Genomic DNA, 21,041 nt, shown 5'->3' on the forward strand with positions numbered 1-21,041 from the left:
TACACCTGCACTTTTGCATTGGAAAAGCAAGTATACTTTTCACTAATGTGGAGAATTATGAAATTATGCCCTACAATGTGTATATTAGTCAAGTTAGCCTGAAGTTTCACAAAACTGGAAACAGAGATGGACTTGTGTATTAGAGCAGTTACAAATCATTATTTTAAGAAGGGTTTGGACAATTTCTTGGAGGAAAAGTCCTTAGTCTGTTATTAAGAAAGACATGGGGCAAGCCACTGCTTGCCCTGGATCGGTAACATGTAATGTTGCTACTGTTTGGGTTTTGGCCAGTTACTATTGACATGGATTGACCAATGTGAGAATGTGCTACTGGGCTTGATGTACCTTTGGTCTGACCCAGTAAGGCTATTCTTATGTTCATATGTACTACAGTTGGATAACGTGAGGCATGTAGAAAATACAAGTGTGCTTGTCCACGGTCATACTCTACGTACACTGGGACAGTAAGAATCCTAGAATTCTTTACTTTGGGGGAAAAATTCAACTTAGCGGACCACAACTTTCCTCCTGCTAGTCTTAAATTAGGGAAGACTCAGTAATGCTTGGAACAATCATAGTCCTACATATGGTGTCAAAATCCCATTTTCACCTGTTTCCTTTTGTCAGCTTAACTGAGAGTTATATCACAGATAAAACTAAGAGTGAAAAGAAAATGATAACATTTACTGTATGTATGTCTTCCTTCAGCAAAATAGAATTAATGTAAGAGGTCACATCCCCTGCTGAAATGCATTTTTCTGTTTACTTTGTATTAAATAATTAGAGCCTGGCATGAAACTGAGTATTAGAGAAGCGAGTCACAGGGGACTTTGGCAGAGAAGGACCAGATCTGAGAATTTAGTCTTGGCTATACTTAGAAGATATTAACTCTCCGTTGGGAACCAGTCCAGGACTTGCTGAAGGAGTTCAGTAATACGCACAACTTGACTGCCAGTGAATCTAAATGCCTTTCAGGCCTGCCTTGGTAAAAAGGTTTTATCACATCTTGAGAATTTCTGCCAGTCCTCCTGAGGTCCTTTCCCACTATGTGTCAGATTGCTTTGTGACTTTCACTCTAATTCATGGTTTCTTCTCTGCAAATTGGTGTAAAACACATTTTTTTTGTAAATATGTTTAAGTAAGGATTCTAATGGGAATATCCAGAGATGTTATTTTTCAGAAAATGGCTATTGGTCAAGGTACTACATTATAAATTTGATATTCTGTGATGTTAACATGATCCTCTTAAAAATAAATGTAATGTAAGGTTTCTCTAATATTCAATCACAGTTTACATTTGTGTTCCCTAATGAAAAATGATTTATGCATGTTCTACGATTATATGGCATAGATTTCAGCCAGCAATGCCAGTGTTGTTTCAGAGAAAGAAGGGAGCACCTACCAGGTTCATCTACTAAAAATAACTACTTAGGAACTATGGCTGTTATTAAAAATTGGAAAAAGAGTCTATCCATCAAAGTGTAGCCTAGTGCTAAGAGTACCAGGCTGACAGAGAAGCCTTGTTCAAATCATGCTACTGTTCCCTGTGATCTTAGAAACATGGTAGCAGATAAAGGCCAAATGGCCCATCTAGTCTGCCCATCCCAAGCATCCACTATCTCCTCCTCTCCCTAAGAGATCCTACATGCTGTCCCATACTTTCTTGAATTCAGACACAGCCTTTGTCTCCACTACCTCTACCGGGAGACTATTTCATGCATCTACCGCCATTTCTATAAAAAGGTATTTCCTTAGATTACTTTTGAGCCTATAACTTCTTGACGTCATCCTATGCCCTCTCACTTTGGAGCTTCTTTTCAATTGAAAGAAACTCGCCTCATGTGTATTTATGTCACATAGGTATTTAAAAATCAAATATAGACAACCTTAGGTATAGATATAATTTATCACGTTTAGGACCTCAACGGTGCTAACTGTGAGAAGGTTTCATTCACAGACATACAAGCACAGAAGTCTTCATCGGTCTCAATTTTTTATGTATTTTTTCATATATAAGTTTAAAGTGAAATACTTCATTTGATAAATACATTTTTGAAAAAAGTACTCATCTCTTTTAGAGAAGCATAGCAGGGTGAAGAGCCCCTGCTATGCTTCTCTAAAAGAGATGAGTACTTTTTTCAAAAATTTATTTATCAAATGAAGTATTTCACTTTAAACTTATATATGAAAAAATACATAAAAAATTGAGACCGATGAAGACTTCTGTGCTTGTATGTCTGTGAATGAAACCTTCTCACAGTTAGCACCGCTGAGGTCCTAAACGGGATAAATTATATCTATACCTAAGGTTGTCTATATTTGATTTTTGAATTTAACCTTAGAAAAACAAATCTTTATTGCCTTATAGATTTGTACATAGGTATTTAAACATCTCTATCATATCTCTCCTTTTCCGCCTTTCTTCCAAAGCATACATACTGAGATCTTTAATTCTGTCCCCATATGCCTTATGATATAGAGCAACAACTATTTTAGTAGCCTTCCTCTGGACTGATATAGAAACCTCTAGTATTGGCCAATGAGGCCTCATGGAACCATAGCTCCAGTAAGGGCCATTTCCAATTGATGGAGGCCAAGGAAGAAATTTATGCATCAGTAAAATGCTGGCCATTGTGCATTTGAGTTATTTTCCTTTTATTTCTGGCTATTTCTAACAATTAAACTTGATAGTGTAATTATTAAAAAGCTTCTCTTCTTCATCTCAGTGGAAGCTTTTAAGGCATCATAAATGAAAAGCAATAGTACATGGCCAATATACTGTACATATCACGGGTATGTTTACATCTGCATAGGACCAGAGGTAAAGTGTCCACAAGAAAATAAGCTTTGTTTATTTATTTAAAAATTTATATACCGCATAAAAACTAAACCTGTTGAGGTCAAACTTCAGGAACAGTCACCAATCAGGATGAATATTAACTAAAAGGTCATTATGGTTTCTTCTACATTTGTACAGTAGTATACAGAATAGCTTTACTCCTTTTACTCCATATGAGCTCTTAATTGACATTTATGATAAACTACCGATCCTCAGTTTAGCATAGTCACAGTTACAAACTAGCCTTCCCAAGGCTGCTTTTAAACCTTCCTCAATGTTTTTACCCATTTATGTTACACTTCTCCTTCCATATTCGCTGAAATAGGGGATTAACAGACCTGCGAATACAGAAGAACCACGAATAACTTTTTCATATATTATTTGCTGTTTTCTATTAAAAACCATTGTAAATATGGTGAAACTGCAAATAACATGGTGGGAGACCTGGCCTGTTCCTGAAGCAGAGGTAAAACACGGTGAAGAAAGTGCTGGGAATCAGTGATTTTCTCTGTATACGCTTGGAATCGGCGATTTCTCTACGCAAGCTGACGTAATTTTTTTTTGGGGGGGGGGGAGGAGCCAGCAAGCTAAAAACTGCGAATAATTGAGACTGCAATTGCTGAAACCTCGAATACGGAGGAAGAAGTGTAGTTTTGCGCTCCATCCTTAATCCTCCAGTAAATGATCGTCATGTTTCAGTCTGATTATGTGTTTTTTTGCCTTTGTTTTTTTAATGTAAATCGCTTAGAAATTTTAATAAGTGTTTTATCAGATTTTAAATAAAACCTGGAAACTTGGATGTCTGCCTCGAAGCAGATGCAAGTTTGGACGTCCAGGTTTTTTTCTTTTCTTTTTCTTAAGTCTGTGTGTATTGCTGTTGTACAATTGGAAAAACAAGCATATTTCTCTGGCCTGCTCAAATAACGCCAATACGACACACCCTTGAAACTGTGCAAGCTGTGGATGTACATCTGTGAATAGCAGCTTTAAAAGGGGTCCTTTCGCTAAAGGGTGTTAAGTATCAAAGTGTGCTTAGTGCAGGTTAAACAGGCCTATTGCAAAATGCATTAAAGTATTTTGCAGCATCTTGCCTTTTTAAGCACGCTAAGGATGTGTTGACTATTTCTACAAAATATTTTTTCAGAGGGGGCAGGTCATGGGAGTGTGCAGTCCTATGTTATCCAGCAAATGTGTTATGGATAACGCAGGGTTAATGTGGGAACGCTTAACATGTCCTAAATAATGCTTCTGCATTTTTATTTTTTTGCAGGTGCTGTGTGTTAATGGGAACATTAGTGCATGACCTGCCAAAAAAAAAAAAAAAAGTTGGACTTTAATGCTGCAGTGGGCTCGGCACACAGGAAATTCCCACACAGAGCATGCTAAGCCCAGATTTCAACACTCCTCAGTAAAAGGCCCCCTAAAATAGTTATTCACAAGCAGGACCATATTGAGCTATAGTCGCACCTCTGCAACTCGCCCACTGGCGCCCCCTACCACATCTACTTCTCCATCACCAATGAGAGGAGATAGTGGCTGGAAGCAATTTTTGCCCTCCTCCATGTATGCACCCTTTGCAGCTGTACGACTCCCACAACCCTTAGTATGGCACTGTTTACAAGTGTTGGTAATTTTTATATGTAAATAAATACCACTAGCTGCATGTCAAAAGTCACCAGGCTTTTCTTTAACATTAAAAAGGAATATAAGTTGGGTGGGGGTGGGATTTGATATTCCACTCCTCTGGGGTTCACAGGCAGAGGGGAGATATGATTGAAGTCTACAAAATCCTGAGTAGAGTAGAACAGGTACAAGTGGATCTCTAGAATTGCCCACAATATTCTAAATGAGGTCTCACTAGACTCTTATACAGCGGCATCAATGCCTCCTTTTTCTTACTGACCATACCTCTCCCTATGCACCCTAGCATACTTCTAGCTTTTGCCGTCATCTTTTCAACCTGTTTAGCAACCTTAAGATCATCACATACACCCAAGACCAGCTCCTCTTTCATGCACAAAAGTTATTCACTCCATAAACTGTACTGTTCCCTCTGGTTTTTGCAGCCCAAATACATGACTTTGCATTTCTTACCATTAAATCTTAGCTGCCAAATTTCAAACCATTCCTCAAGCTTTGCTAGATCCTTCCTCATATTATTCACCCCATGAAGGGTGTCTATTCTATTACAGATTTTGGTATCATCCTCAAAGAGGCAAATCTTACCCGACAGCCCTTCAGCAATATTGCTTACAAAAATGTTAAAAAGAACAGGCCCAAGAACTGAACCTTGAGGTACACCACTAGTAACATCCCTTTCCTCAGAGTGATCTCCATTGACCACTACCCTCTGTAGCCTACTACTCAACCAGTTACTGTGATTTTGGGGCTCATCCCATGAGCACTCAGTTTATTTTTTAGACACCTATGTGGAACAATTTTGAAGGCTTTGCTAGAATCTAAATACACTACATCTAGTACATTTCCTCTATTCAATTCTCTGGTCACCCAGTCAAAGAAATATGTGTACTTTACACTTGAGCAGCTCTTCATGCTCTGTGCATTGGGTACACAGACATTCATAAAACACAATGAGGGGCATAATTGAAAGGGATGTCTAAGTCCGTTTACGTCCATCTCGCAAGTCGTCCAAAGTAAAAAAAACAGCTTAAGACACATTTTCGAAAGATATGTCCAACTTTTTTTTCGTTTCGAAAATCGTCTAATTATACGTCCTGCCGATCTGATCATCCAAGCTACTAAATCGTCTATCTTTATACCACATTTTCATCCAACTTTCCGTCCAAGTCCAAAACACCTAGAACAAGCCCTGTTGGACATGGGAGGGGTCTGCAAAGTGATGTACTGCATACCTAGACATGCCACCTAAATAGTGGGATACCTTACAGGGCACTGCTGTGAACTTCACAAAAAGGGTGCCATGTCTTCTCCTCCCTACAGCTCCCTTATAGGTTACGGTGAGCCCCCCAAACCACCTCCAGAATCCCCTAGACCCACTTATCTACCACCCCAATAGCCCTTATGGCTGCAGGAGCCATTTATATGCCAGTACAAAAGGGTTTGGGGGGTGTATAGGGGAGTGCACATGTTTAAGTATCAATGCAGTGATTACAGGGGCTTATGAGCATTGGTCCTCCTCTCCATAAGTCCCTAACCCACCCCCAAGACGACTTAAGCTGCCTCTGAGCTGGACGACTAGGCTTTCCTATGTCACGCGGCCAGGTGATGATGGTGTGAAGGCTGAATTTTAAAGTTATGATTAAAATTTTTATGGGGGTGGGGAGGGGGGTCTGTTTTATGTGTTTGCAGTGCTTATCTGGTGACTTTAGGTGGGTTTTTGTGACTTAGACCATGTTTTACCTGGCCTAAGTCACAACGTCCAAGTTCCGTCTAGGCTCTGTTGTAAAACTTTCGGTTATACATGCTGTACGACTAAGTCTAAGCCGGCCCACATCCCGCCCAACTCCCGCCCTTGACACACCTCCCGAAATGCCCCGTTTAGCTTTGGTTGTTCAGTGGCACTATGAAGACCTAGGTTGTTTAGAAATACGTCCAAAACCCGTTTTTATTATCGGCACTTGGACGTTTTTGAGAAATGTTCATCCAAGGCCGGTTTTTGGACGTTTTTCTCTTTCGATTATGAGCCCCATAGGCAAGAAAAGCCATTTTAATATTTTTTACTCACCTGTATAAATAAAGCGACCAGGGGCTCCTTTGCAAAACTGTTTGGATTTGTATGATAATGTTACCTCTACCACCCCTGGGATGTGACGTGGAGGAGTCTGAACTCGAATGGCATGAGGTGTTATCAGCTGAAGAAACACAAGAATGAAAAATTAAGGGGATGTGGCTAGCGAGATAGCTATGCATTCTCAATCAAATGTTGGCATTGTGGTCAACCTAACTTTATGTTGTCATGACTTAACTACATTTTAGACTTTAGCAGAAGCAACAGGCTCAGTGCAGTGTAATAGACTAAAAATACCACAGTCTAACATGCACTTTAGATTAGCAACACTGCATCAGCATTTTATTAACTGATTATAAACTGTAATTTTCCCATTGAGATACTTGATTAACTTAGAAATAGTCAGGTAACAGAACTGGTATGATTGTAACATTATCTATTTCTCTTACTCTCATTAGTCCAATGAGTTCCATCATGAAACCTTAGGCTTAAAACACAAAGACATACTACATGGATGTCATTTTTTTTCTTCTTCTTTTTTTTTTTTATATTGGCAATGTGTTTTAACACACCTGGAAGTTGTTCAAGACCTCATTTTCATAAATCCCTTGCAAATACTTTTTCTCATGAGGCTGAACTTTCTCAGCATTAGGTAGTTCTATAGCATGGCACCTAGAAATAGGTGTCTGGAGGGTAGAGAATGACATGGATACAAATTATTCGCCGTTCCTGCAATTTCCCTGTTACGTCCCCACAAGTTTTGTTGCTGTCCCTGGCCCTGCCCCATTCCTGTAAGCTCTGCCTGAACCGCACAAGCCTCAAACACTTATGATTTTATAGTGTTTGAGGCTTGTACAGATGAGGACAGCTTGCACGAATGAGGCAGGGACAGGAAAAGAACTCGCGGGGATGGGATAGGAAAATGAGTTCCCATAGGGAAGGGGAAAATTGTCATTCGCTACAGAAGGGTGCACTAAAGGAGTCTATATTATAAAGGAAAGAAGCAGCCTACCTTCTTTCATACAATACTAGTGTAACCATGTATAGACCCAACTACCCCCTTATTCTTCAATCTTCCATGCACATTAAAAAAAAAAAAAAAATTTATTGAACATTTTACTTCCTGTCAAAGGAGGTGCCTTGTTATGCTAATTGGTTTAGTCAATTAGTATGTCGATTGAACCAATTAAAACAATTAAATTAGGTGGCAGTAGGGCACCCTACTGCCGCCTAACTTGCAGCACCATTACTATAATCTGGCCCTTAGTTGCTATTCTAGAAACAGCTTACAAAAGCTATAACATGTAAGAGTAAAAGAGGGCATACATACTGTCAGTTATGCACAGAACTGTAACATTTAGTTGCAGTCATTTACACCAGACTTTGACATGGTATAAGCAGCCAGGCCTAAATGTGAATGCCAGCTTAAGCTAGTATAGAATTTACACTTAGTGCATGACATACCGCTGTATAAATTTCAATGATTTTTTCAGAATTACTGCTTAACATTTAGGAATGAACAGTTACACCAGCCATAGAGCTGGTGTAAGTGTGATTGTCTAAATGCAGCCAACACCCTCACAACTTACAGAATTCTGAAGCTATGTATATAATTAGGAGTCCCATTTATGTCCTGTCCATGCTTTGCCCCGGTGGTATACACCCTTGCAAGCATGCACTATGCAAGTTAAGTCAGCACTTGCACAATAGTTTCCAATTTATGTGGATCAACCTCAGACATAGTTAGTGTGGTAATCTTGAAAAAAAAAACAATTTGTTAAGTGTGTCTCTAGGAAAGAGTTGAGAACTATTGTTATCTAGGCATGTTATTCTACCATTTAGAAAACTCACTGATGTAAACATCTTGCAAAAGGATGAGTTGTAGTGTTAGCATTTTACATTGGCTTACCTCACTCCATACCAGCATAGTCCCGAACACAACCTGTAGACCGTCAAAAAAGTTGTCTCCTATAATAATGACCATGGCGCCTCCAGTAGTCCAGCCTTCACTTGGGCTAATAGCTTTGATACAAGGGGTAGCTAAACAAAATAATTTTTTGTTACATTAGAGTTTCACTTTGGCTTTGAAAATATTTTGTGTTTAGTCATACAGTTGCAACAGATAAGGGGAAGGAAGAGGCGGGACAAAACTCTCCAAATCTATCATCCTAATCTGAGGAAGTAAAAATATGGAGGATTTGAAATTGCTTCAATTAATTACTTGACAGTTTATTGTTCGCACTTAATACAATATCATTATATTGTGTGCAGGCCCATGATATAATGTTGAGTAAGGATGTGTCTATTGAATGGACTGTGTAGAAGATGTTTTTAAAATCCTGTGTCATTACAATATTTTTTAAGCTGATCACCAAGAAAAGGCTGTATGGATCTGTTCCATTCTTCAGTTTCAGTGAACTCTTTAAGTAATCCTAAATTAAAGAGGTATTAACAGATTGCTTTTCACACTATCAAGAATCTTCTAACAATTTGGTTAACTGTATGAGATTTATTTTCCTCTTCCACATGTGCAGGCCTCTGCACTATATATCATCAAGAACCCAATATGGTTTCCAGGCCATAAGCAAAGTCAATCCATCACTCTATTCTCAATGTTGACAAGGTCAAAGGTGGAGGAGAACTTTGGCAGGACTCCAAAAACATGAGCCTACTTTGAAAAGTCAGTCAATCACATCCAATCAGTCAAAGAAAAACTGGACAGCTTCCTAGCTCAGAATCCTGGGACTTTCTTCTACCATTTCACTGCCCGCTGGGGGAAATTAACACCACCGCAAATTCTTTACCGATTCAATCATTTTCTTCCAGTTCATTAATTCTCTCTCTCTCTCTCTCTCTCTCTTTTCTTGGTTGATACAGGCCAGATTTTAAAAGGGGCAACCAAATATAACAAAATAACCTATTTTGCCTACTCTGCTAACATTAGAAGGTCTTCTCACTTGCAGAGGAGAGGGAGATGGAGAGATGATTATACAGTACAAGGTATTTCTTTTTTTTTTTTTATCTTGTGGCTGTTCAACAATACATGTAATTGCTAAGTTGCAGTCCTGTCCTAGGGAGAGTTCAGTGCGGGCTGTGATTCTGACTTGACCAAACAAACACAATCAATTAGTGTCAGCTTCAGTCTGACTGCTGTGTTATTTCTTGCAGTAGTTATGTTTAAGAAACACTGACCTGCTTATCCTTACATTTCTTGTACGTGTCAAGGCTGTTTAATTAAGTAACCCTCAAAGCAAGTTGCCAGTTCTGGTTGCTCAAGATAGAGATTCCATTTCTAGTTGGCCAATAAAGGTACCATTTTCTACCTTTTCTTCAGAGCCGTTTCTCACACCAAAGCATTTTAACTGAGATCAGACCTCTCCATTTTTTAACCCCACTACCACCATCACCATGTTTTACTCATAAGGGCTTTGAAATGTTAGATTTTGAGGTATGTAAAAATTTTTGCTTAACGTCTTCTAAGCTAAGATACTAAGGCGGCCATTTTGGAAAGGTTATTTGTGTTTGAGCCATGCATAAACCAGAACTTAAAATTTCACCTTGCACAGCTGTCTAATCCACGCTAGTAGCTGAAGTGGAAAAGGCCCCGAAGCCCATAGAGGTTTAAAGGGCTTCATGGCTGTTGCCACGTGGCTTTGTATAAGAGGGGGTAAGTTTCCATTTTACAAAACAGGGATAGGCATATCACAAATCTACACGCATGTAAATGGTAGGAGACATGATCTAGGTATGTTTTGGGTGGTATGAGATAGATATGTATTCCCCATTTTAAAAATGAAATAAACATTGATATCCTATCAGATTGACATCAGGATTTACACCTGCTACCAAGTTTGTTTAAGTTTTGGCAAACTGCTCTGGTTGAGCAGCACTTCACTGCAAGGATTAGGGGAGGTTGCCCCCTTAATCCCCCGGTGACTTTGACCCCCCAAAAAGCCAAATTGGTAAGGGATACTGATTTCTCTGACAGCATCAGAAACATACATGTTTACATTTCTAAACTGGCTAAGATAACCATGTGTCTGCCTGCACATGCATGTTATATTGCTTTTGTTTTCAGTATTTTTTTTAAATTCGATTTTCTATACCGTTCTCCCAGGGGAGCTCAGAACGGTTTACATGTATTTATTCAGGTACTCAAGCAGTTTTCCCTGTTTGTCCAGGCAGGCTCACAATCTATCTAATGTACCTTGGGCAATGGAGGGATTAAGTGACTTGCTTAGGGTCACAAGGAGCGGCGTGGGTTTGAACCCACAACCTCAGAGTGCTGAGGCTGTAGCTTTAACCATTGCGCCACACTCTCCCCGGAGTCACAGACTGCTACAGGACTCTTATTAGTCCTTCAACCACACTGTTACAATTCAACTATATTTTTTATGGTTTTCCACCATTGAGGCTTTTAAAAAATCTAGGAACTCTGAGGAAGACGTTAATCGCAATACGGACCGTACCAGTTTCTTTTTTTTGTTTAGATATTTCGATTCTACAACATAATACTATATGTGCTAGTGTCAATCTGTTGAAACTTTCTACATTTTTTAAAATAAAATGGATGTTTATGCTGCATACACTCGGTGCATTAATGTTCATTTCTCCTCTATTTTAGATTAGACTAGCTGATGCCCCGGCGTTGCACGGGTATTTAATTATAGCAATAACACTGTAAATGGATTCAAATAAAGATACTTTATAGTGGTGAATGAAATTATTTTTTTACAGCTTTATAAAAAGTACAATATTCAAATTATAATGTGAAATATTTGACAAAATGAATACAATACAACTAACACAAAACTTGATTATAAACAACATTTTTAGTTTCAACTCCAGCAGCAAGAACATATAAATTCTTGGGTGAACCCACCCTTGAGCAAGCAACATAGAGTTGACCATGGGAAAAACAGGGGGATCTTAAATCCACTCCACAGTATGTAATAGTCTGTCCCTGTGATTTGTTGATTGTGATAGAGAATGCAAGTCTCACTGGAATTTGCAAGCTCTTAAACTGAAAAGGAAGATGTGTTGCAAGTTTCGTTCAAATCGGGCAAGCCGTTTTTGCGTTGGCAGCTTTTTACAATTTTTCCATTGACATGAATGGGTGAAATCAGATTTTCTGTTTGTAGCTCCGCCCACGTGTGCAGGTGGGCCGCGAGACCCCCAGAACATATCACCCCAGGTAGTGAGGGATCTGCATACCAAGTTTAGTTCAAATCGGGCAAGCCGTTTTTGCGTTAGCAGATTTTTACATTTTTGCCAATGACATGAATGGGTGAAATCTGATTTTCTGTTTGTAGCTCCGGCCACGTGTGCAGGAGGGTCGCGAGACCTCCAGAACATATCACCCCAGGTAGTGAGGGATCTGCATACCAAGTTTCGTTCAAATCGGGCAAGCCGTATTTTCGTTGGCAGCTTTTTACATTTTTTCCATTGACATGAATGGGTGAAATCAGGTTTTCTGTTTGTAGCTCCGCCCACGTGTGCAGGTGGGCCGCGAGACCCCCAGAACATATCACCCCAGGTAGTGAGGGATCTGCATACCAAGTTTCGTTCAAATCGGGCAAGACGTTTTTGCGTTGGCAGCTTTTTACATTTTTTCCATTGACATGAATGGGTAAAATCTGATTTTCTGTTTGTAGCTCCGCCCACGTGTGCAGGTGGGCCGCGAGACCCCCAGAACATATCATCCCAGGTAGTGAGGGATCTGCATACCAAGTTTCGTTCAAATCGGTCAAGCCGTTTTTGCGTGATCGCGGCACATACACACACACATATATACACACATACATACCTCCGATTTTATATATATAGATTCCACATCAGTGGATTTGGTTCTAAAATACTGACCTTGACATCTCAATTCCAGCTTCTACGTCCTTTCTAAAATGGAGCTGCCCATAAAAAATAATCCGAAGTCAGTGTCCTTGTAAGAATAGCATTGCACTGCTCATCCTTACATCACCTTGTTTGTACAAGGCTGTTAGCAGGCAATTGTTAATGCCTTAAATATACTTCTGAGACGAATATGAGGGGACTTTGGAGAAAACCCCTATTCCAGTCTGTTTCTTTGCATCTAGCACTTTCCATTGATTCCTCTAGGCTGCCAACTAGTGCTACGGTGCCAGGATTCTTCAGTTACAAACCACTTGGGATTGTTCCTTCAGTTTTTGAACTCGCCCCTAAAGTATGGCCATTGCAGTTACAAGTCTTGATGAGGATCTCGAAAACATGATTTATTCCAGAACCCAGAATGTGAGTGCTTAGAAGAAAGCCTGCAGGTGTCTCTCTTGAGTGACTGCTGGAGTGCACTTTCCCCAGGGGAAGGATATCCAGTCTCAGTCAACCTGAGGAGCATGACAAGACCTATGTCTTATATAGCCTCTAATGTAGTAAAGTGTCTTAATGAGCAACTAAGAGGCCTATTTACTAAAGGTTTTCTCTGATTGTATGTCTATGGGGAAATATGCTTACCCTATGATATTCATAGAAACATGTTGGCAGATAAGGCCAACCTATTTTGCCAAATGGCCCATCCAGTCTCCCCGTCTGCATTATCTCTTCCTCTCTCTCTAAGAGGTGGTCAGCATTTTTAAAGCTCCTAATTGTGGGCTGAATCTAATATAAATATTCAATGCTGTCATGTATGGGCACCAGCATTGAATATCCAGGTCAGAAGCTAACCAGGAATTTATGCAAGTACTGAGCAAAATTCATGGTCGGCACCCACACAGACAACCAGGCAAATATAGGAATATTACATTACATTACATTACAGCTGGCTTCTCCACTCCATCCGCATACCTCCCTGGCACTAACCACACAGTGTCACTGTGGTCAGAGGTGTTGTGTGGTTAACTGCTGCTGTATGTGTGAGGATGCATTGCAGAGTGGGGTTGGAATATCAACCTCTTAGTAAACAGGGCCCTTAAAAGGACAATGGACATACTATAAATACCAATGGGCTCTTTGATGTAATTCATTTCTTACAGAAGATTCCAATGATACTGACGGCCATTTTCTCACTGCCAGGGATGCATATATTGCTCATGAAATACACCTTGTTTTACACTTAATTTACATTAGTGATGATGTATCAGCATTTAAAAATGGGTGACTTGGTCCTAGATGGATGGTCACCTTGTTGAGCAGACTGGATGGACCATGAGGGTCTTTTTTTTCTGCCATCATCTACTGTGTTACTATTTAAGGAAGAAAAAGAGACTTTACAACAGGGGTAGATTGACAGTAATCTGGGCCCCTAGGCAATAAGGACTATAGACCCTTAACCATCCTTCTGGCATATAAGGGGGCTGCTGAAAAGTTCTCAGCCCAACCAAGACGAGAATGATGTGGAGCCTTGAAACTTACAAGTTATTCCACACTTTTCTTGACACTTTTTATTTCATTTCATTTCATTGAAATGGTAAGTGCCCATTTGCTAGATGCATTTGCCTCATTGAAATGAAGTGTCAAGAAAAGTGTGGAACAACTTGTAAGTTTCATGGCTTCACATCATTCTCTTGGTTGGGCTGAGTACTTTTCAGTGGCCCCTCATATATTACTGTGTGCTACTGGTTAGGGGAGAGTGGGTCTACTGCTGTGGGTCCTCAGGCACTGCCCTATTGACAGAATGGTCAGTCTGCCACTAAAAGGATTTTTTAAAAATCAGGAACGCCTACAGAACATTTTAGCATTATTTGCACCCCATACTCTAGGTGAGAGGCCATACCTTCAGAGGGGTCAAGTCGTCTTGCCCTCCGTCCATGTTTGGAGTTATTGTGAACAAACATGTTGTCAGATACTGCCAGCACATGTCCATCAACATTCACTGTCGTTGATAACACGACCTGAAAAAGAACAAATTATTGAAAGGATCTTAACTCTTTTTTTCAATATTCAACTTGGTACAGAAGGCAGGTAGTCACAGGAATAAATTATTGTGACTTGAAATGCTACAGTAGGCATACTTTTTTCATTTACTGATTATGACTCATCAATTTACTGATTATGACTCATCAATTTATTTTTTCAGATTATCTCAATGTAATCAAATATGCTGTGGATCATTTACAATAGCAACAATTAAAATGAAAATACCAATAAAAAATATAAAATCAATCCACATACATCAGAAAATAATACAACCTTATACCTGTATAAAGCCCACAAATTTGTGCACAGCCAACAATTTTAAAGGGGTTTATTAAATTCAGGTGAGGACTAGGAAACAAGAATTAATTCATTGCTTTTTTTTCTGATGCAACTGGTTGAAGCCATTTTAGGATCACTGAGTTCTTGGAGGTTATGTCTTTGGAATTATCCATTTGGAACATACCTTCTGAACATGTTATTCTAAGCTCTCTCTGACCAAGGATGCAAATTCACTGCTGTCCTGCAAGCTTTCAGTGTACAGTAGCTATCTGACTCATACAGGAGCTTAAATAATTGGAACTGCTTCCAGTTGATCAGCTCTTACTATAGGTAAGGTAAAATTATAGAAAAAAAACCCACATGAAAACATCTACATTGTTAAAAATCTCACACAGTAACAACAAAAACGAATGTCTGAAAGCTGTCACTTCCTTCCTTGATATCAGTATACTCCAAGCTATATCTGTGTTAAGAGAGAAAGACTAGACATACAGATAAAGTTGGCAGGCTGACAATTTTCAAGTACCTTGTTATGTTTTTATTAGCACCTTACAATCTAAAAAACTGACAACAAATTTACAGCATGAAAAGTAGAACTACCAAAGACGTAGAGGGTCCGTTTGAATGCAAATTTACCTGGGCACTGGTTTCAAAGAGAACTGCCTATGAATTATCTAGGCTTTAAAGCAAAGAGTAGAGAGAAGAACCAATTCAACAGTTGGCTCCCACAATATTTGTATGCGCCATTTAGCTGAACTGAGAAGGGCAGTTTTCAGACAGGTCAATTTACCCAGATAAATACTTACATTTTCAGGTAATGACTTTCCAAATAGTGTTCATAGTATTTCAAGGATGAAATGAGGCAGCTAGAATACCCTAACTGCACACCTCCATTTAGGTGCTTTGAGACCACGTGCTAGGTGCCTATTCTATAATGAAATTTAAGCACCTAGGTTCCATTATAAATGCAAGTGTAACTTTGTATCGGTAAACATTTGGGCGCCCGTAGTTATGACAGCTCTAAAACTGGCATGTGTGTCCCTAAATGCGGTAGGGTTGTGCATAATTTACAGTATTCTGCATGTTATGAATTTAAGTGAGAGCTCTGTCTATGTCTCATCCATGCTCTATCCATGTGTTCACCCCTTCAGAAAATATGTTTTCATGGAAAGGGTGGTGAATGCATGGAACAGCTTCCTGGTGGAGGTAGTGGAGACAAAAAGTGTACCTGAATTCAAGAAAACTTAGGACACCTATATTTGATCTCTAAGTGAGAGGAGGGAATAATAGATGGCTTGGTTAGGCAGATTAGATAGGCCACATGGTCTTTATCTGCAAATACCCACTCTGTTAAGTTGGAAGGCACAGGGGGGAGGAAGGGTAAGAAAACTGATAGACATGGGGGTAAGGGAAGAAAGGAAGATGCAAGACTAGAGTGCAGAAATGCCAAACCCTTGTGGGTCAATAGAGTGGGCAGACTTGTTGGGCTATGGCCCTTTTCTGCCGTCATCTTCTATGTTTCTATAAGATTCAGGAAACATCACAAAGAAGACCGAAGTCTCTTTGCAGGCTCTATTAATTGTTGCAGAGCCAGTGGCAATCAAATTACATTAGAGGACCCACAGGAAGGGAGGGAGAGGACACACAATGTAACCTGGAATGGGGGGGAGGGAGGATAAATGAGAAAGACACTGGATCAAAAGAGGAAAGAGAAGTGCTGGACCCTGGGAGAAAGATGCCAACACCTGAAGCAGCCCTGATGTGGAGAGCCTGGTTCTTGGCATTAAAGTCAAAGGCTTGTGACTGAGGAGGCGTAGCATCCCCGTGCCTCTTATACCAGGAGCCTATGGCTGGTGGGAGGATGTGGAGAGTATGTTCCTTGGATGGAGGAAGATGGTATGTAAGGGATGGTATGGAAGGTAAGAACTGAGATATCAGAAAGAGAGAGCACAAAAAAATACTGAGAACAAAGGGAGAAAGAACTGAGGACTTGGGATAAAGGCCTGAGGACAAAGGCAGAAAGGATCAGAGACATGGGTGTTAGGTAGAGGTAAAAAGGAGAGAGGATTCTAGATAATGAGGATTAGAAATATGGTTTTGGGTGGAGGAAAAAAGGATAGGGCCTGTGATGGAAGGAGAGGGTCCTGTGACTGGGAATAGAGGACAGAAAGGAGAGCAGAAGGACCAAAGACTGAAAGTATGAAGAGCCAGGATGGGGGAAGTAGTAGGAATGGAGAGGGAAGACCCCAGATAAAAGACATAAGAATGAAAAAGTCAAGAGGCTCAGGTATTAGAAACAGAAACAGAGAAAATTGAAGGCAGATAAAGACCATATGGCCTATCTAATCTGCCTAACCATGTCATCTACTATCCCAGTCCATGACCCATGTTGCAGGGAAGAGAGAGGAAAGAAAATCAAGTAGAATACTAGAGATCAGGAAGGAGAGAGAATGAATAAGAACAGGAAGAAGGCAAAAGAAGAAGGACTAGGAATTAAGTGAAAGAGACAACCATGGACATGAAGGAGAATGAGAGGGAGGAAAGGATATAGCTAGGAGGGGAGGATCAGGAGTGATGGAAGATGGTGAAAAACGGAGATTAGAGGTGAGGGACAATGCCCTGAATTGTGGAGAGGAAAGGCAGAGAATCCAAAGAGATATTAACAGGGAAAAGTAGAATAATGAATGAGAAAAGAAGGAAGAGCTAGGAAGCAGATGAGAGCAGAAAAATATTAAAGCATCTACTTTGAAGGAAAGAAACAAAAGGCAGAGAGCAATGAAACAGAATCAAAAAGGAAGGAGGACACCAAATGGAGGGGAGAAACAAAAATGAGAAACAAGATGCTGAGCCACAATCTCAACCATAGATTCGAAATCTGGCTTTTTTTGGAAAGAAAATATAAATTTATTTTTCAAATGATTATGACTCCTGTTGCCCTTTTCATGGCCTTCAAAACTGAAAGAAAAATAGGTTTAGCTCCTCATGCTGACCATATAAGTGCTTTTCTGTATCACACCCATACTGTATATGGAAGATGCAATTCATAAGTCTAAATAAATAAATTGAGCAATACAAAAAATCTTGGGGCCCTATCCAAATAAAGCAAGTGTGCAGTTACAAGGGATTTCTGTATATAAGTGGCACCTTAATTGGCACTTATACAGCTAGTACACTACGCTTTATTCTATAATGAAGCGCATACATCTTTAAAGTATATCTGCAAGTGGAGCATGCCTGTGGGTAGTACATGGATGAGACACTTATATATGGCCCTTATAGAATGCTATAAGTTGCATACACTGCATGGCACACTTAAGAGCATCAACCTACAACAGTCATTGACCTCTCATAAATGGCCACACCTAAATGACTTATACAGAATCTTGGTGCCAAGATGCCATTATAGAATTAGGGCTCAGCACACATCAATGAGGTACCCAACTTGTGGTGCCAGGTTCTAGAATTGTCTCCGGAGGCAGGATTAAAAAAAAAGATTTGGATAATTTCCTAAAAAAGAAGTCCATAGGCCATTATTGAAATGGTTCGGGGAAATCCAGTGTTTATTCCTAGGATAATCAGCATAAAATCTGTTTTTGCTACTTGGGATCTAGTTAGGCACTTAGTACCTGTGTTGACTATTGTTGGAAACAGGATACTGGACTTGATGGACCTTCGGTCTGCCTCAGTATGACAGTTTTTATGTTCTTAAAGTTGAATTGGTTCTTTCTGGTCAATTTCCCTTCTACACAGGACATAGCCTAGTTTAAATTGGGTCATTAAGATATTTGTGTTGAGACTGTGTAAATACTGTTTCTTTGATGTCAGAAAAATCTGTACATTGATATTTGATCGTCAAAAGGGAAGCTTCCCTGCATGTCTTAAAACTATGGTCTTCAAGTTGTCTCTACCCTTCTTAAGGTAATAATCACTGTTTTGGACTGTCCACCTGGAAGTGATAATTCTGCCCAAGAATGGACTAGCCCCTTACCCCATGGTTCTCATTTCTAGGATCTCAGAAAATGACCCTTCTCATATTGGGATAGCACGTGTCTTAGACATGGCTACCACAAATCTAGTAACCGTAATATTTATGACAAAGAGTTCTGAATGGAAAATTAAATACCACACTACAGTGGGCAAAGCTTAGATTACATTTTTAGGATGCATTATTTTAATAAAATTTTTAGTATAACTGAATAAATTATGTGCAGAAATAGTTTCTACTTCTTGGTATACCATCTATACCCCTGCCTCCTTATTAGTGCTCTGAAATTGACGTCACTTTGGACAAACTGTGGCAACCATGAAACTATGTTTATATGTAAGAGCTAACAGTGAATATTATTGGGAGAAAGAACGTGGAATGTGAATCCCACCACAGTTTCTGACTCCCAGGACCCTCCCCCTTTGCACAAGCCAACAGCTTTCCCCAGTGAGTATTTCCTGGGTCATGGAGGCTGACCCTCATCATCTGGAATCAATCAGTCAGCTCCTGACAACTTCCTGAAACACCTCATTCCATTTCCTGTTCTCTCCCCCTCTCCTTTTCTCCCCTGGTTTGCTTCACTCTTCAAAACTGCAGACCACAGCAGCTTCATGTTAGTGGGTCAGGCACAGTTAGAATCTGAAACACTACACAAGCGCACCTTTGACCTTCAAAACTCTTTACATCTTAGCCAAACAAATCAAGGTCAATACTGCTTACCTTTAACTTGTTAACTATTTGCATGCATTTTTAACAATGTCCTGAACATACTAAATATCAATCTGTATCACTTGTTTTAGAAAGACCCTGAAATTGAGGCATTTTTAGTGCGAATGATGATCTGCTCAGGACAATTATCAAATATGTGTGGGAAGGAAAGAGAAGTTAATGCAATTTGCTTTTGTATCAATAGAGTTCCACAAAATTTTCCATGTTGAACTTAAATCAGGAGGATTTCAGCCTGAACTGAATAGGGAAAAATCTGTGGATTCATCCTGATTCTCCCTGGGGGAAAAAAAGCCAATAACTTCTTTCCAAGGAGATCTGATATGGATCCTCCAGGCTGGAAACTTCTAACAAACTTTTCACAGATCCATAGCTGACCTTATTTGCTGGTGATAGATCTGTCTTTCTCTCTCTCTCTAAACTAATGTCATGAACTAAGATTCACACTTACCTGTTCATCACAGATTTATGCCCTCTTTTATCAAGCCGCTGCGGTATAAGTATAAGCTCCAACGCTCATAAGAATTCTATGAGCGTTGGAGATTTAACCGCAGTAGCTGGTGATAAAAACCTTAATGCAGCTTGATAAAAGGCGGCCTTAATTTTTTTAAGCTTTAATCAAACAAGAAAAAATAATGGTGTCTTTTCTCAAAGTCTTTTCTCATTTTTGTCTTTGGCTGCATTTTCTGAGGTTACTTCAGAATCTATCACATTTCACTTTCATCCTTTGCCTCTTCGTTCCATAGCTTCCTTTCAAAACTGAAAGAGACTCACCTCATGTGCATTTATGCCACGTAGGTATTTCAACCTCTCTATCATATATGCACATGAGGCGAGTGTCTTTCAATTGAAAGGAAATCCTGGAATGAGGGGGCATATGTGAAAGGTGATAGATTCAGAAGTAACCTCAGAAAATACTTTTTCACAGAAAGAAAGGTGAATGCTTGGAACAGCCTCCCAGTGAAGACAAAAAGTGTATCTGAATTCAAGAAAGCTTGGGACCAGTACATTGGATCTCTAAGGACAAGGAGGGGGATAGTAGATGGCATGGTGAGCCAGACATCAAACAATAGAGAAATATATCCAGATCAATACACTTATGCTTTTTGGACCATTAAAGGTGATATTCTCAAGAGTTTTGATGAGAATATAAATCCACTGCAAGCTGCCTTTAGTCTAGTATTTTTGCAATATTCAATTCACTTTTCATCAATTAAAGATTTGAAATCACTAACGCACATGTTTAAAAACAGAAAGCACTTATCTGAGTTCGCATCGGGGAAGTTAGATTTGCTGACACGAATTCATGTTTCGCCTAAATAGGCTGTTTCAAGGCACTTCCCCCTCACACAACTTTATTTACAACTTCATTTTTTGACATGGTTAGGCAGACTATATAGGCCATATGGTCTTTATCTGCCTTCATTTTTCTCTGTTTCTATTCTAGTTCTAGGTTACTACCGTGTTTCCCCAAAAATAAGACCTACCCCGAAAATAAGCCCTAGCATGATTTACAGGGTAGGTCTTAAAATAAGCCCTAGTCGTCAGTGGCAGCAGCGCTCCTGCCGTGACCCTTCCAACAGAGAGAAGGGGGTGCGTGGCAGCAGCGGGTGGGG

At 39.7% G+C, this 21,041-nt stretch overlaps 1 protein-coding gene across 2 annotated transcripts in view; it reads right to left on the reverse strand.

The window, feature by feature from the left end:
- EBF2 (EBF transcription factor 2) overlaps positions 1 to 21,041 on the reverse strand; it is a 334,854-nt gene that overhangs the window by 36,667 nt on the left and 277,146 nt on the right. For both annotated transcript variants that reach the window (XM_033949045.1, XM_033949046.1), the window contains exons 8-10: positions 14,293 to 14,410; positions 8,458 to 8,588; positions 6,546 to 6,672 (exon numbers count right to left, since the gene is read on the reverse strand). In XM_033949045.1, coding sequence (XP_033804936.1) covers positions 6,546 to 6,672; positions 8,458 to 8,588; positions 14,293 to 14,410 — 376 coding nt within the window. The remainder of the gene's footprint in view (positions 1 to 6,545; positions 6,673 to 8,457; positions 8,589 to 14,292; positions 14,411 to 21,041) is intronic.

The sequence above is a fragment of the Geotrypetes seraphini genome, chromosome 6 (genome assembly GCF_902459505.1).
Source record: "Geotrypetes seraphini chromosome 6, aGeoSer1.1, whole genome shotgun sequence".
Lineage (NCBI taxonomy): Eukaryota > Metazoa > Chordata > Amphibia > Gymnophiona > Dermophiidae > Geotrypetes > Geotrypetes seraphini.